Source organism: Salvelinus alpinus, chromosome 3 (assembly GCF_045679555.1).
Source record: "Salvelinus alpinus chromosome 3, SLU_Salpinus.1, whole genome shotgun sequence".
Lineage (NCBI taxonomy): Eukaryota > Metazoa > Chordata > Actinopteri > Salmoniformes > Salmonidae > Salvelinus > Salvelinus alpinus.
The window spans coordinates 11,153,940-11,168,224 of record NC_092088.1 but is presented as its reverse complement, the minus strand read 5'-3'; the positions used below and the strand labels follow the sequence as shown (position 1 = coordinate 11,168,224).

The 14,285-nt window shown below is 45.5% G+C and overlaps 1 protein-coding gene and 1 long non-coding RNA gene across 5 annotated transcripts; one reads left to right on the top strand and one right to left on the bottom strand.

Annotated features, from left to right (window-relative positions):
* Nucleotides 1-2,862: 2,862 nt before the first annotated feature.
* LOC139570007 (forkhead box protein K2-like) lies at nucleotides 2,863-11,648 on the bottom strand. Of its 4 annotated transcripts, none has more exons than XM_071391443.1 (9): nucleotides 11,168-11,648; nucleotides 9,632-9,826; nucleotides 6,949-7,099; nucleotides 6,151-6,297; nucleotides 5,638-5,831; nucleotides 5,147-5,349; nucleotides 4,790-5,050; nucleotides 4,470-4,667; nucleotides 2,863-4,354 (listed from the first exon to the last, which is right to left on the bottom strand). In XM_071391443.1, exons 1-9 carry the CDS (start codon nucleotides 11,446-11,448, stop codon nucleotides 4,143-4,145), a joined length of 1,842 nt encoding a protein of 613 aa, XP_071247544.1. In that variant the 5' UTR covers nucleotides 11,449-11,648; the 3' UTR covers nucleotides 2,863-4,142. The 4 variants fall into 4 exon arrangements, with proteins under 4 accessions (XP_071247544.1, XP_071247542.1, XP_071247541.1 ...); XM_071391441.1 differs by having other exon boundaries at nucleotides 4,470-4,688; nucleotides 11,168-11,646; XM_071391440.1 differs by having other exon boundaries at nucleotides 2,863-4,357; nucleotides 4,470-4,688; nucleotides 11,168-11,645.
* Nucleotides 11,624-14,097, top strand: LOC139570008 (uncharacterized). The gene is made up of 2 exons (XR_011673992.1): nucleotides 11,624-11,738; nucleotides 13,781-14,097. It is a non-coding gene; the product is annotated as an uncharacterized lncRNA (long non-coding RNA).
* The last annotated feature ends 188 nt before the right edge of the window (nucleotides 14,098-14,285 follow it).

Here is a 14,285-nt window from a genome sequence, read left to right as displayed (position 1 = left end):
ATCCACATAATTTTCATTCCTCATGATGCCATATATTTTGTGAAGTGCACCAGTCCCTCCTGCAGCAAAGCACCCCCACAACATGATGCTGCCACCCTGTGCTTCACGGTTGGGATGGTGTTCTTCGGCTTGCAAGCCTCCCCTTTCTCCTCCAAACATAACGATGGTCATTATGGCCAAACAGTTTTATTTTTGTTTCATCAGACAAGAGGACATTTCTCCAAAAAGTACGATCTTTGTCCCCATGTGCAGTTGCAAACCGTAGGCTGGCTTTATTATGGCGGTTTTGGAGCAGTGGCTTCTTCCTTGCTGAGCAGCCTTTCAGGTTATGTCGATATAGAACTCGTTTTACTGTGGATATAGATACTTTTGTACCTGTTTCCTCCAGCATCTTCACAAGGTCCTTTGCTGTCGTTCTGGGATTGATTTGCACTTTTCGCACCAAAGTATGTTCATCTCTAGGAGACAGAACGTGTCTCCTTCCTGAGCGGTATGACGGCTGCGTGGTCCCATGGTGTTTATACTTGCGTACTATTGTTTGTACAGATGAACGTGGTACCTTCAGGCGTTTGGAAATTGCTCCCAAGGATGAACCAGACTTGTGGAGGTCTACAATTTTCTTTCTGAGGTCTTGGCTGATTTCTTTAGATTTTCTCATGATGTCAATTAAAGAGGAACTGAGTTTGAAGGTAGGTCTTGAAATAGATCCACAGGTACACCTCCAATTGACTCAAATGATGTCAATTAGCCCATTAGAACCTCTAAAGCCATGAAATAATTTTCTGGAATTTTCCAAGCTGTTTAAAGGCACAGTCAAATTAGTGTATGTAAACTTCTGACCCACTGGAATTGTGATAGTGAATTATAAGTGATATTATCTGTCTGTAAACAATTGTTGGAAAAATTACTTGTCATGCACAAAGTAGATGTCCTAACCGACTTGCCAAAACTATAGTTTGTTAACAAGAAATTTGTGGAGTTTGAAAAACGAGTTTTAATGACTCCAACCTAAGTGTATGTAAACTTCCGACTTCAACTGTATATATAGTGTAAGTGGTCCAGTTGGTTCTCGTATCCATTACATGACGGATCCTCGTGGGGGAAGTTCATGACTACGTCCAAAATGGCTCCCTAGTCCCTATATAGGGCACTACTTTTTTATTTAGTTATTTTGACCCCTTTTTCTCCCCAATTTTGTGATTACTCTATCGTAATCGCTCCTCTTTCACCCCAGCTGCCAAACTAACCCTGAATTTATAGATCGCCAGGTAAGGGTGCTTTCCAGTGGCTAGATGTTCTTTAACACTTCTTACAGGACACATCACTGCACTCTATATTCCTCTGTAAACTGGTCATCTCTGTATACCCGTCACAAGATTTACAAAACCGTCTTAGGCCTCACTCCCCCCTATCTGAGATACCTACTGCATCCCTCATCCTCCACATACAACCGTTCTGCCAGTCACATTCTGCTAAAGGTCCCCAAAGCACACACATCCCTGGGTCGCTCCTCTTTTCAGTTCGCTGCAGCTAGCGACTGGAACAAGCTGCAACAAACACTCAAACTGGACAGTTTTATCTTAATCTCTTCATTCAAAGACTCAATCATGGACAGTCTTACTGCCGGTTGTGGCTGCTTTGTGTGATGTATTTTTGTCTCTACCTTCTTGCCCTTTATGCTGTTGTCTGTGCCCAATAATGTTTGTACCATGTTTTGTGCTGCTACCATGCTGTGTTGTCATGTGTTGCTGCCACGTTATGTTGTGGTCTTAGGTCTGTCTTTATGTAGTGTTGTGGTGTCTCTTGTGATGTTTGTTTTGATTACATTTTTTATCCCAGCCTCCGTCCTGGCAGGAGGCCTTTTGGTAGGCCGTCATTGTAAATAAGAATTTGTTCTTAACTGACTCGCCTAGTTAAAGGTTAAATAATATATATATTTTAAAATTATGATCTTGTCTCATCACTGCAACTCTCCAATCAGCTTGGGAGAGGTGAAGGTCGAGTCATGCGTCCTCCGAAAAATGACACGCCAAACCACGCTTAACACCCACTCACTTAATTCGGAAGCCAGCTGCACCAATGTGTCGGAGGAAAAACACCGCCCAACTGATGACCAAAGTCAGCCTGCAGTCACCCGGCCTGCCACAAGGAGTTGCTAGAGCGCGATGAGCCAAGTAAAAAAAAAACTGTCCAAACCACCCCTAGCCTGGACGACGCTGCTCTGACTTTGCTGGTAGCTACTTTGAAGAAAAATGTACTTACTGTGATATGTGGTTGTCCCACATAGCCATCTTAAGATTAGCGCACTAAGTTGCTCTGGATAAGATTGTCTGCTAAATAACTCAAATGTAAATAGGATGCGGTTTCATAACGGAAGGTGTTCTCCCTAGGTCTCCCACACATCTGGCCTGCAGTAACTTCCTGGAACACCAACAAAAATACCAGGAATGCAGCTGCAGTCATGGTGAAAAAAACCCTGTCCTACCTACTCCCCTAGAACTAGACTAGTATTCTCTCATCTTAACTATCTGCCGAGCAGCTGCTTCTCCTTTGTCGTTTCTCTCCAGTGTTACAGAACCTATTGTACCTTGGGCCCCTAGAAGACGAATGCATTAGAGGAAATAAGACATTCACCAACGTTACATTACATGGTGAGGTTTCAACTGCTGTCAACCGTATGCCTTGCAAAAGGATGGTTGATCTCACCGTGGCTGCCATTTGCACCTTCAAGGCATCTCTCAGGTTGAAAATAATGTTTGTTGACAAGGCGACAAACAGTGTCTGTTTCTCTGTGTGAATGCGCCTTTACCAGTAGCAGAGAGAGTCAAAAACACACCGACAGAAAACGGTAGGACACAGGACAGAGGTTGAAATTAATTTATATATATATAAAATAAAAAAAGGATGCATTTACCCACCGAAGCAGAACAAACATATCACTTGTTTTTCCTTGTGGAAACCAAATAGAATCTGAAGAGACTTCGGGGAAAGCCAGAACAGAAGAAAATAATCAAGCAAGGGGACTGCCGACGTTCAACACAAAAAGGTAAACACAGCCATTGATGACAGGGAAAACAGAATAAAAAAGGTAAATAAAATACATGAAGAGGGTAAGTGCTTTACTGGTCAGAATCATACAGTATAGCATAGATTCAGTCTTATTTTCTTGAGTTCCATATTCTGTTAACTGCTCATGTACATTCTCTAAATTCGGTAACATGCAAGCATTGATGAAGCATACGGTCAAACACGCATGGAAATATATTTTTTCTTATAGGATATTTGTTAAAATATGACATCTGTAGATGTACAGTGATTTGGAAACTTCTTTTGGGTTTGACAACAGAAAAACAAAAAACAATCCACTCAATAGATAGTGTTTTCTTGAAGGAAAAGGAGACTACATTCATTTCACTGAACAAAGATTCCACAATATCAGGTGACTTTAAATATTTTTCGAACCCACTTCTTACAGCTTTTAGTATGGTTATTACTAACATGTCTGTGCCTTGGAAAACGGGTGGTACACTCAAAGACGATCCTAGGATACACGTGTACAACAAAATACGACATCTCTACTCACTCACGACTGCTTTAGGTAGGTCGACATGAAGGCTAGCTGCCAGAGATACAGGGAATGGTTCCACACACACTTCCCTTTAGGGAATACACTACTGTTAACGGTCGTTGAAGTCATTTCTTTCCAAATATTAAGAACTTGTCTATCATGCTGCCGGGATGACGCCATTGGCTGCATCCCTCCATTGGGGGCGTGTCCTGGGTAGAAACTGACAGGGGAACCTACCAATCAGCAGTGGAAGCCTTGGTGATTCTGGTAGTCTAGAGTTCCTTTTTCATTTTGTTAACTATTTTTTAAATAACTTATATATGAAGGGTTACCGTGCTTCTCTTAAGGTTGAGTCTCTCCAAAACAGCGTCACCGCTTTAGCAACTTAATTTGCCTTCTCTTTTTGAAGGATTATTTTCCTATTTTTATACTAACTGGGTGAGTGGTCTGTTTAGTGGTCACACGCTATGTATCTCTTTCCTCCCTTTGAGTAGATGATCAACGTGATTTAGAGTGGGAGTCAGGTCGGGGGTAGAACAGAGAGGGGGCCCATTGAAGAGAGGGGTCAGGACCTCTAGTCATCGCTGGCCTTTTCACTAACCCCATTCTCCTCGTCTCTGTTTGTGTGCGAGTTGTTGTTTACAGCGGGGATAATGCTCTCGCCCCCCTCTTCCATTTTGACTCTCTTGGGTTCGGAGTGGTCGGCCAGCTCCCCGTTCCGCCTCTTGGTTGGCAGTGATGCAGAGGCCGAGGCGTGGGCTGCCAACAGGTGGAGGGGGTTCACCACTGCTGAGAGGAGAGAGAGTTTTACTACTGGATTCATGGCAACCCTTTTTATTTTTTTTATATTTTTTTTATACAAGCTTCATGGGTGTTAGGTGCCATCTTGAGTGTGTCTCACCTGTGTTAGCAGCAGTAGTAATTGGGATCAGGCGAGTCCCGTTCTGTGTGATGGTCTTGATAGGAAGCCGATGCTGGCCCAGGGGGGCCTGCTGCAAGATGGTAACCGTTGTTAGGGGCGTGGCCTGGGAGGTCTGGATGATGCGATTGGCCCTGCCTATAGAGGAAGCAGTGACGGCTGGGACTGGCTCCACTTTGACTGGTTGAATAGAGACAAACACTGAGATACATGACTACAGTTTTTAATTTATAAAGGGACTGGTACAGCAAAGAAAATGTACATTTGACTGTAAATCTATATGCCAAACTTTGTCTCCTCACCTTTGACCCCATTGTGGTCTCCCCCTCCGTTCTCCTGCAGTTCTGTCTTTACCGTAACGACAGAGTTCTGTGTAGCACCAATAGTAGCCATGGTGACCATCGGGATCTGTTGGAGTACATGCACCGTCTGCATGACGGGGGCGGAGCTTACAGCTGTTGTCATGACGGGCGTTGCCATGGTGTAGGTAACAGGCTTCATGGTAGTCTGGGGTAACTGTCGCTGCACAGCGATCAGCACCGGCTGGCTGTTTAGAGGGGAGCCTATCAGAGACAAGTATCAGAGGTCAGACAGGAAGTGGAGTTGTTAACCACCCACTAACACAGTAAAACAACAACCTCCAACATAACATAACTCACCAGGAGCATTCTGAGCGAACTGGGCCTCCTGGATGACTGCTAGTTTGGGCTGTAGGGCAGTGGCTGTGGTGGGAGCTATGGCCCGGGCTGGCTCTGGGTCCATGGGCACAGGGGAACCCTCCCTGGACAGGCTTTCCGGGGACTGCACACCACTGGAGTGGGCCGACAGTCCCCCTGTGTGGCTAGGAGAGGCAGGGGCACTCCTGAAGGGACAACAGCAGGAAGACTATTAGAATGATTAGCAAATGTGAGTGTACGTTCATCTTTGTGTTCTGCATGCCAAAAAAAAACATCCTACCCAGAGCCCATTGAATAATTTAGAGCACAGTGTCCCAGACAGAGAAATAATTCTCTACCTGCACTGCCTAACTGAGCCCACAGGGGGTAGTGGTGAGTTAATATACTGCTGGAGAACTGCATGCCATTTCAAACTACAGTATATACGAGAGTGAAATATAGGAGCATGTGACTTCTAGTGAGAACTGTTTTACCTGGATGAGAGGGGGCCTAGTGGGGTCCTGAAGCAGGGTACCCCCCTGGGCCTGCGCTTCCTGAACGCCTGTTCACACAGCTTGCCCTCTGATGAAGGGTCGATCCTCCAGAACGATCCCTTACCCGGCTCCTCCTGAGACCGAGCCACTTTGATGAAGTAGCGGTTGAGAGACAAGTTGTGACGGATTGAGTTCTAGAACACAGTAGACAGAGTATTCATGACAATGGGAAGGTTATGGCGGATTGAGATTCTACAACACAGTAGAGAGACATAGTGAGAATGGATGGAATTATAGACAGAAAGAGAGAGCGAGAGAAACAATAGATGAGATTCTAGAACAGAAAGATATAACTGTTATAGAGTTCAGTTCAAAACCATGAGAGAGACAGGTTGTAATGGATAACGTGAGACTGGATAACTTAGGAAGATTGCAGTTTACGTAGATGTCAGTTTGTCTCATTCTAAGAGAAATATACCACAGCGGGATGAAATACAGGGTGGATTCACCGACCTGCCAGCCTTTGTCTGCGGTCCTGTAGTACGGGTAGTTCTTAGTGATGTGTGTGTAAATCCCATTCAGAGTCAGCTGCTTGTCGGGGGCCATGGTGATAGCCTGGACTATTAGTTGTGCATAGGAATACGGTGGCTTGGAGTCATCCTGAGGACAGAACAAATGAGAAAGCATTTTATTTCATGCTACAGATATTTGATTAGATTTATGCTACGATTGATGTGTGTGTCTTGCATGTGTTTATCTGGGTCATTAAAAAGGGTTCGGTTTTGTGAGAACATGTTTTCAGCTTCATGTTAGTTGGAAAACAAGTAGAGTTATAGTTCGCCGGGATTTGTCACTCCAAAGTCTACATTCTCCTTCAATGAGTAACCCATCCCAGAGAACCAAAACAAAACCAATCTTTTTTTCCCATCACCCTGGGTTCTACCTCTAAAGACAATCGAGTCAGGGGTGTGTTCAGGACGGTGCCACATTACAGAACACGGAGATAGAAACGAATTGGGTAGAATTGATAGGACTGTCAGGCAAAACAGGGATTTGTTTAGCTCTATTAGTCTCATTTCTATATTCAACGTTCTGAACGCTTCACTTGTTCACCGGTTCATCCCAGCACTGGGGGAAAACCTCAACAGTCTACAGTGGAATCCTCTTCTTTCCTTCATTGACAATGCTCTGTAACAGATGGACAGGTCTCTCATTTGACTTCAATTATAATGCTTTGACTGACCTCTTCATATCAGTGTGGAGGAAAGGAGAGGAAGCCACTTTGGGACTATTGGGATGCTGGTGTCTCACCTTGGGGCTGTCTCCTCCCGAGCCGTCCTTTTCGTCTGATTGGGAGTTCTCATTGATGAGGTCAGCGGTCAGTGCGCGGCCCATCCTATAGCCAGACAGACCCGCGCCTCGGGGACTTGACGGACAGGAGTTTGGACAGGAGTTGGCAGCACTGTTGGGGCGAGAAACAATTTAACGGTGAGACTGAGGGAGAGACTGTGGTTTGGTGATGAACAAGGGAATCCTGCGATGGCAGAAAAGATCTCAGATCCAACAAGCATCCAAGACACCTAACCCATAACCATAGTGTCTGAAACTTCCTCTGCTGGTGCAGTGCCTTCGGAAAGTATTCAGACCCCTTCACTTTTTCCACATTTTGTTAAGTTACAGCCTTATTCTAAAATGTATTAAATAAATCCTAAGCAATCTACAAACAAAAATAAAAAGCAAAAATACCTTATTTACCTAAGTATTCAAACCCTTTGCTATGAGACTCGAAATTGAGCTCCTTGAGATGTTTCTACAACTTGGAGTGCACCTGTGGTAAAGTCAATTGACTGGACATGATTTAGAAAGGCAATCACCGGTCTATATAAGGTCCCACAGTTGACAGTGCATGTCAGAGCAAAAACCAAGTAATGAGGTTGAAGGAATTGCCCATAGAGCTCAGAGACAGGACTGTGTCGAGGCACAGACCTGAGGAAGGGTACAAAAAACAATTCTGCAGCATTGAAGGTCCCCAAGAACACAGTGGCCTCCATCATTCTTAAACGGAATAATTTTGAACCAGCCTTGACCCTTCCTAGAGCTGGCCGCCTGGCCAAACTGAGTAATCGGGGGAGAAAGGCTTTGGTCAGGGAGGTGACTAAGAACCCGATGCTCACTCTGACAGAGCTCGAGAGTCCCTCTGTGGAGATGGGAGAGAACTTTCCAGAAGGACAACCATCTCTGCAGCACTCCACCAATCAGGCCTTTACGTTAGAGTGGCCAGACAGAAGCCACTCCTCAGTGAAATGCACATGATAGCCCACTGAGTTTGCCAAAAGGCACCTAAAGACTCTCTGACCATGAGGAACAAGATTCTCTGGTCTGATGAAACAAAGATTTAACTATTTTGGCCTGAATGCCAAGTGTCACGTCTGGAGGAAATCTGGCACCATCGCTACGGTGAACCATGGTGGTGGCAGCATCATGCTGAGGGGATGTTTTTCAGAGGCAGGGACTGGGAGACTAGTCACGATCGAGGCAAAGATGAACAGAGCAAAGGACAGAGAGATCCTTGGTGAAAACCTGCCGAGCACTCAGGACCCCAGACTGGGGCGAAGGTTCACCTTCCAACAGGACAACGACTAAGCACACAGCCAAGACAACGCAGGAGTGGCTTCGGGACAAGTCTCTGAATGTCTTTGAGTGGCCCAGCAAGAGCCTGGACTTAAACCCGAACTAAAATCTCTGGAGAGACCTGAAAATAGCTGTGCAGCAACGCTCTCCATCCAACCTGACAGAGCTTGAGAGGATCTCCAGAGAAGAATGGGAGAAACTCCCCAAATACAGGGGTGCCAAGCTTGTAGCATCATGCCCAAGAAGACTCAAGGCACTGTATAAAACACCTGCTCTTTCCATGACAGACTGACCAGGTGAAAGCTATGATCCCTTATTGATGTCACTTGTTAAATCCACAACAAAATCAGTGTAGATGAAGGGGAGGAGACAGGTTAAAGAATGATTTTTAAGCCTTGAGGCATGGATTGTATATGTGTGCCATTTAGAGGGTGAATGGGCAAGACAATGTAAGTGCCTTTGAACGGAGTATGGTAGCAGGTACCAGGTGCACCGGTTTGTGTCAAGAACTGCAACACTGCTGGGTTTTTCATGCTCAACAGTTTCCTGTGTGTATCAAGAATGGTCCACCACCCAAACGACACCCAGCCAACTTGACACAACTGTGGGAAGCATTGGAGTCAACATGGGCCAGCATTCCTGTTGAACGCTTTCGACACCTCGTTGAGTCCATGCCCCGACCAATTGAGGCTATTCTGAGGGCAAAAGGGGGGAGTGCAACTCAATATTAGGAAGGTGTTCTTAATATGTTTTGTACACTCAGTGTATATGCCAGGAGATAGAGCTGCGACCATAAACCCAAAACGTATCCATACCGACCATTTATCATGGATATTTTACTGATCGACAATAACAATAATTAGCCTTTGAAAGAATGTGAAGTCTTAAATGAAATAAGTCTGCTACTATGGGCTATTGGTAACTGAAAAATTGATAGCTACAACATTCCAAGTTGTATTAGTAGTTTTAAGGGCAATATTTCAAAAGTTACTGGTGCATATTAATCTTATGAATTTATTGTTCAATTTATCATTATTGTGATAATTCAGTCAATTTATCACAAAATGTATTTTTGTCCATATCTCCCAGCTCTACTAGGAGTATTCACATCTGAGCCTGGAGGTTCGGAGTCTTGCTGTTTTCGAAAATCAGTAGCGGCACTCGCGTCCAGATCCAGATTTGAATAACCCTGCCATCTGCAACGCCCTGCCATCTGCAACGCCCTGCCATCTGCAACGCCCTGCCATCTGCAACGCCCTGCCATCTGCAACGCCCTGCCATCTGCAACGCTCTGCCATCTGCAACGCCCTGCCATCTGCAACGGTCTGATTGTTTCATGGCTCATACTTCACTTCAGTCTCACCTGATGGTGCCGGTGGGTGAGGGCAGGGGGCTTATGAGGTGGGCGATGTTGTCTGGAATGTTGATGGTCAGCGGCGCCATTTGGGGCTGGACGGGCTTTACCGGTGACTCCGACACGTTCCTACGCTCCTTCTTATCGCTGGACAGGGCTGTGAACGTGATCTTGATGTTGGTGCTGGGGAACCGGAGACAGCACCTGGAGAACAGCGAAAGAGAGGAAGGGAGAGAGTCTAAGGACACAATAGTTGAACATGCTAAGTGCAGGCCATCCACACCTACCCAGACAGTCTAAGCACTGCATCGCAGTATTAGAGGTGTCACTACAGACCCGGGTTCGATCCCGGGCTGTATTACAACTGGCTGTGATCTGGAGCTCCATAGGGCAGCACACAATTGGCCCAGCATTGTCCGGGTTAGGGGAGTGTTTGGCTGGGGTAGGCTGTCATTGTAAATATATATTTTTTCTTCCTTAACTGACTATTCTAGTTAAAAAAAAAAAAAAAAAATCTGCATTCTGACTGCAACACGCCAGCAGTGTTGAATGGGTATCAAAACATGCAGAGGCACTCTAATAAGGGCCAAGAGTTAGCCTATTAACAGGGTTTATAAATGGAGCTTACATAACAGTTCTTACTTACTATTACATTGGGGTATATTTGGACCATATCATTGGGGTATACTTGGACCATATCATCTGCTATGGGACCAGCTGACTGTGACATAGAACTATTTGACATTTCAGACCAGTAAAGCACCACATTTCATTGCACCTTTCCAGTGTATATGACAATAAAACATATATTCAAAAGAATCTGATTTGTTATGGTTTAATATTACTGTGTACCAATCAAGACTATTTCCAAACCCCTATTGCCATTTCCTGCTCAGTTGGTAGAGCATAACACTTGCAACGCCAGGGTTGTGGGTTCGATTCCCACGGGGGACCAGTACGAAAAAGTATGACAAATAATATGCCCTCACTACTGTAAGTCCCTCTGGATAAGAGCGTCTGCTAGAATGTAAACAGAAACGTCGGGTAACATTTGGATAAAATATAAATTCAACATGATTTACAGCCCATACTGACAATAACAAAACACGGGGCAGGCTAGTTTCTTTGTACATTATGCTGTGCAAACATTGCAACACATCCGCCTAGAAACCAAGCTGACATTTCGCCAAAGCATGGCCCATTGCACAAGTACAGCTAACCTTAGCTACATACGTTTTCCACCGTAAACACGTTTTGATAGCAAGAAATACGTATACAGACATAACTAGCCAACTACAGTACCTAGATACGCACGCTTAGTAATGTTAAATTACCAAAAAAAATGTGTTTGTGCTTCGCGTAACCCTTTTATGCAAACAAAGCCAGCGTTACCAGCGGCTCGCTGTGTGGACAGGCGCCGGGTGTTTGTCACAACACGTGCGGCGGCCAGGGAACAAAACAATAACAACGCGAGGTCAGACTATCATCACCTTTACCTTAGCGGTTCTACCGCGACATAAAATGTAAAATACTACCCCATCTTACATTCGTGGGAGCTGCAGAGGTGGAGCCCCTCGTCTCTGGAACACCCCATCAACAAATACCCCGTTTTTGCCGAGGCATCGGAGGTAGAATTCCCCGCTACCGGTCCCATCTTCACCCGCGGTGAAAATTTCGAGGTGCCGGCGAGAGATGAAGCTAGAATGGCCCATGCTGACGTCCACCGAGCCCTGCGATGAGTTCCGTCCGATGGTCGCCGATCTCTTCTTCATCAGGTATTCGAATTCTCGGCCCTCAAGCCGGGCAACTGCCGACCCCACCGCCATCTTCTTGGGGGTTCTAATTTTGAGACTGTGTGGGGGAGAAATAGGCGCTAATTAAGGAGCACTGGCTTTAATTTTGGCAGGGTTTAGAACTGTGGCGATTTCGTAAAAGGGGAATCCAATTGTAAAACCGTTAAGAATTTGGCTAGGAACGTGCCAGATCGGGGACACAGCAGCTCCGACACACCGCCGCGACAGAGAGAAAGAGAAAAGACAACAGCCAACCAATGGAGGCCAAATGGGAGGAAAGGAGGTGACTGATAGCTCAACGGCCCAATCCCTTCAAAGACTGGGTAGGCAGATACACATTGTTTACCAATGACAGACAAAATATAAATAGAATGTAAAAATCACGGTTGGTTGCACTGTAGGTTGAAGCGCATATCGATGGCTGAATGTAAACGATGGAATCTGATATTTACGGAATGGATTGTAGATTTGTAGATTCATGAAGGGGTAGTTCACCCAAATTACAAATTGGTTTCCTCATCAAATGTTATTTGTCACATTCACTGAACATTCACTGAACAAAATAGACCCTTAACCAACAATGCAGAGTTTCTTAAAAAGTAAGTAAGTACAATTTGCTAAATAAACTAAAGGAAAAAGAGTAGCATGTAAATAAACTCAGCAAAAAAAAAAAAGTCCTCTCACTGTCAACTGCATTTATTTTCAGCAAACTTAACATGTGTAAGTATTTGTATGAACATAACAAGATTCAACAACTGAGACATAAACTGAACAACTTCCAGACATGTGACAAACATAAATGGAATAATGTGTCCCTGAACAAAGGGGGGGGGGGGTCAAAATCAAAAGTAACAGTCAGTATCTGGTGTGGCCACCAGCTGCATTAAGTACTGCAGTGCATCTCCTCCTCATGGACTGCACCAGATTTGTCAGTTCTTGCTGTGAGATGTTACCCCACTCTTCCACCAAAGCACCTGCAAGTTCCCGGTCATTTCTGGGGGGAATGGCCCTAGCCCTCACACTCTGATCCGACAGGTCCCAGACGTGCTCAATGGGATTGAGATCCGGGCTCTTCGCTAGCCATGGCAGAACACTGACATTCCTGTCTTGCATAAAATCACGCACAGAACAAGCAGTATGGCTGGTGGCATTGTCATGCTGGAGGGTCATGTCAGGATGAGCCTGCAGGAAGGTACCACATGAGGGAGGAGGATGTCTTCCCTGTAACACACAGCACACAGACCCTCCACCTCCAAATCGATCCCGCACCAGTGTACAGGCCTCGGTGTAACGCTCATTCCTTCAACGATAAACGCGAATCCGACCATCACCCCTGGTGAGACAAAACCGCGACTCGTCAGTGAAGAGCACTTTTTGCCTGTCCTGTCTGGTCCAGTGACGGTGGGTTTGTGCCCATAGGCAACGTTGTTGCCGGTGATGTCTGGTGAGGACCTGCCTTACAACAGGCCTACAAGCCCTCAGTCCAGCATCTTTCAGCCTATTGCGGACAGTCTGAGCATTGATGGAGGGATTGTGCGTTCCTGGTGTAACTCGGGCAGTTGTTGTTGCCATCCTGTACCTGTCCCGCAGGTGTGATGTTCGGATGTACCGATCATGTACAGGTGTTGTTACACGTGGTCTGCCACTGCGAGGACGATCAGCTGTCCATCCTCTCTCCCTGTAGCGCTGTCTTAGGCGTCTCACAGTACGGACTTTGCAATTTATTGCCCTGGCCACATCTGCAGTCCTCATGCCTCCTTGCAGCATGCCTAAGGCACGTTCACGCAGATGAGCAGGGACCCTGGGCATCTTTCTTTTGGTGTTTTTCAGAGTCAGTAGAAATGCCTCTTTAGTGTCCTAAGTTTTCCTAACTGTGACCTTAATTGCCTACCGTCTGTAAGCTGTTCGTGTCTTAACGACCATTCCACAGGTGCATGTTCATTAATTGTTTATGGTTCATTGAAGAAGCATGGGAAACAGTGTTTAAACCCTTTATTTTTTTTTTACAAATCATCTTTGAAAGACAGGGTCCTGAAAAAGGGACGTTTATTTTTTTGCTGAGTTTACAAGGGGTACCGGTACCAAGTCAATGTGCAGGGGTACGGGTTAGTTGAGGTAATATGTACATGTAGGTAGGGGTAAAGTGACTATGCATAGAAAATAAACAGAGAGTAGCAATAGCGTGTTTGAAGAGTGTGAAGGAAGGAATGTGTGTGTCTGTCTGTGTGTGTGTGTGTGTTAGAGTCATTGTAGCATGTGTGTGGTTAGAGTCCAGTGAGTGTACATCTAGCCAGTGCAAGAGACTCAGTGCAAAACTGTCACGCACTGATCTGTTTCACCTGTGCTTGTCTCCACCCCCCTCCAGGTGTCGCCCATCTTCCCAATTATCCCCTGTGTATTTATACCTGTGTTCTCTGTTTGTTGCCAGTTTGTCTTGTTTGTTCAAGCTTACCAGTGGTTTTCCTGTCAGCTCCTGTCTTTTTCCATGCCTCTCTTTTCTCAGCCTCCTGGTTTTTGACCTTTGCCTGTGCCGACCCTGTACCCGCCCGCCTTACCTCTCTTCCTGTCCCTGAGCCTGCCTGCCATCCTGTACCTTTGCTCTACCCTGGATTGTCAACCCCTGCCTGCCTTGACCGGTCTGTTCCTGCCCCTGTTGCTACAATAAACATTGTTACTTCGACAGTCTGCATCTGGGTCTTACCTTGATTCCTGATACAAAACAAGAATAGATTGTAATAAAATAAGGAGGTAAATGCAGATAGTCCTGGTTGCCATTTGATTAACTCTTCAGCAGTCTTATGGTTTGGGGATAGAAGCTGTTAAGGAGCCTTTTGGTCCCAGACTTGATACCGCTTGCAGAGAGAGTCTAT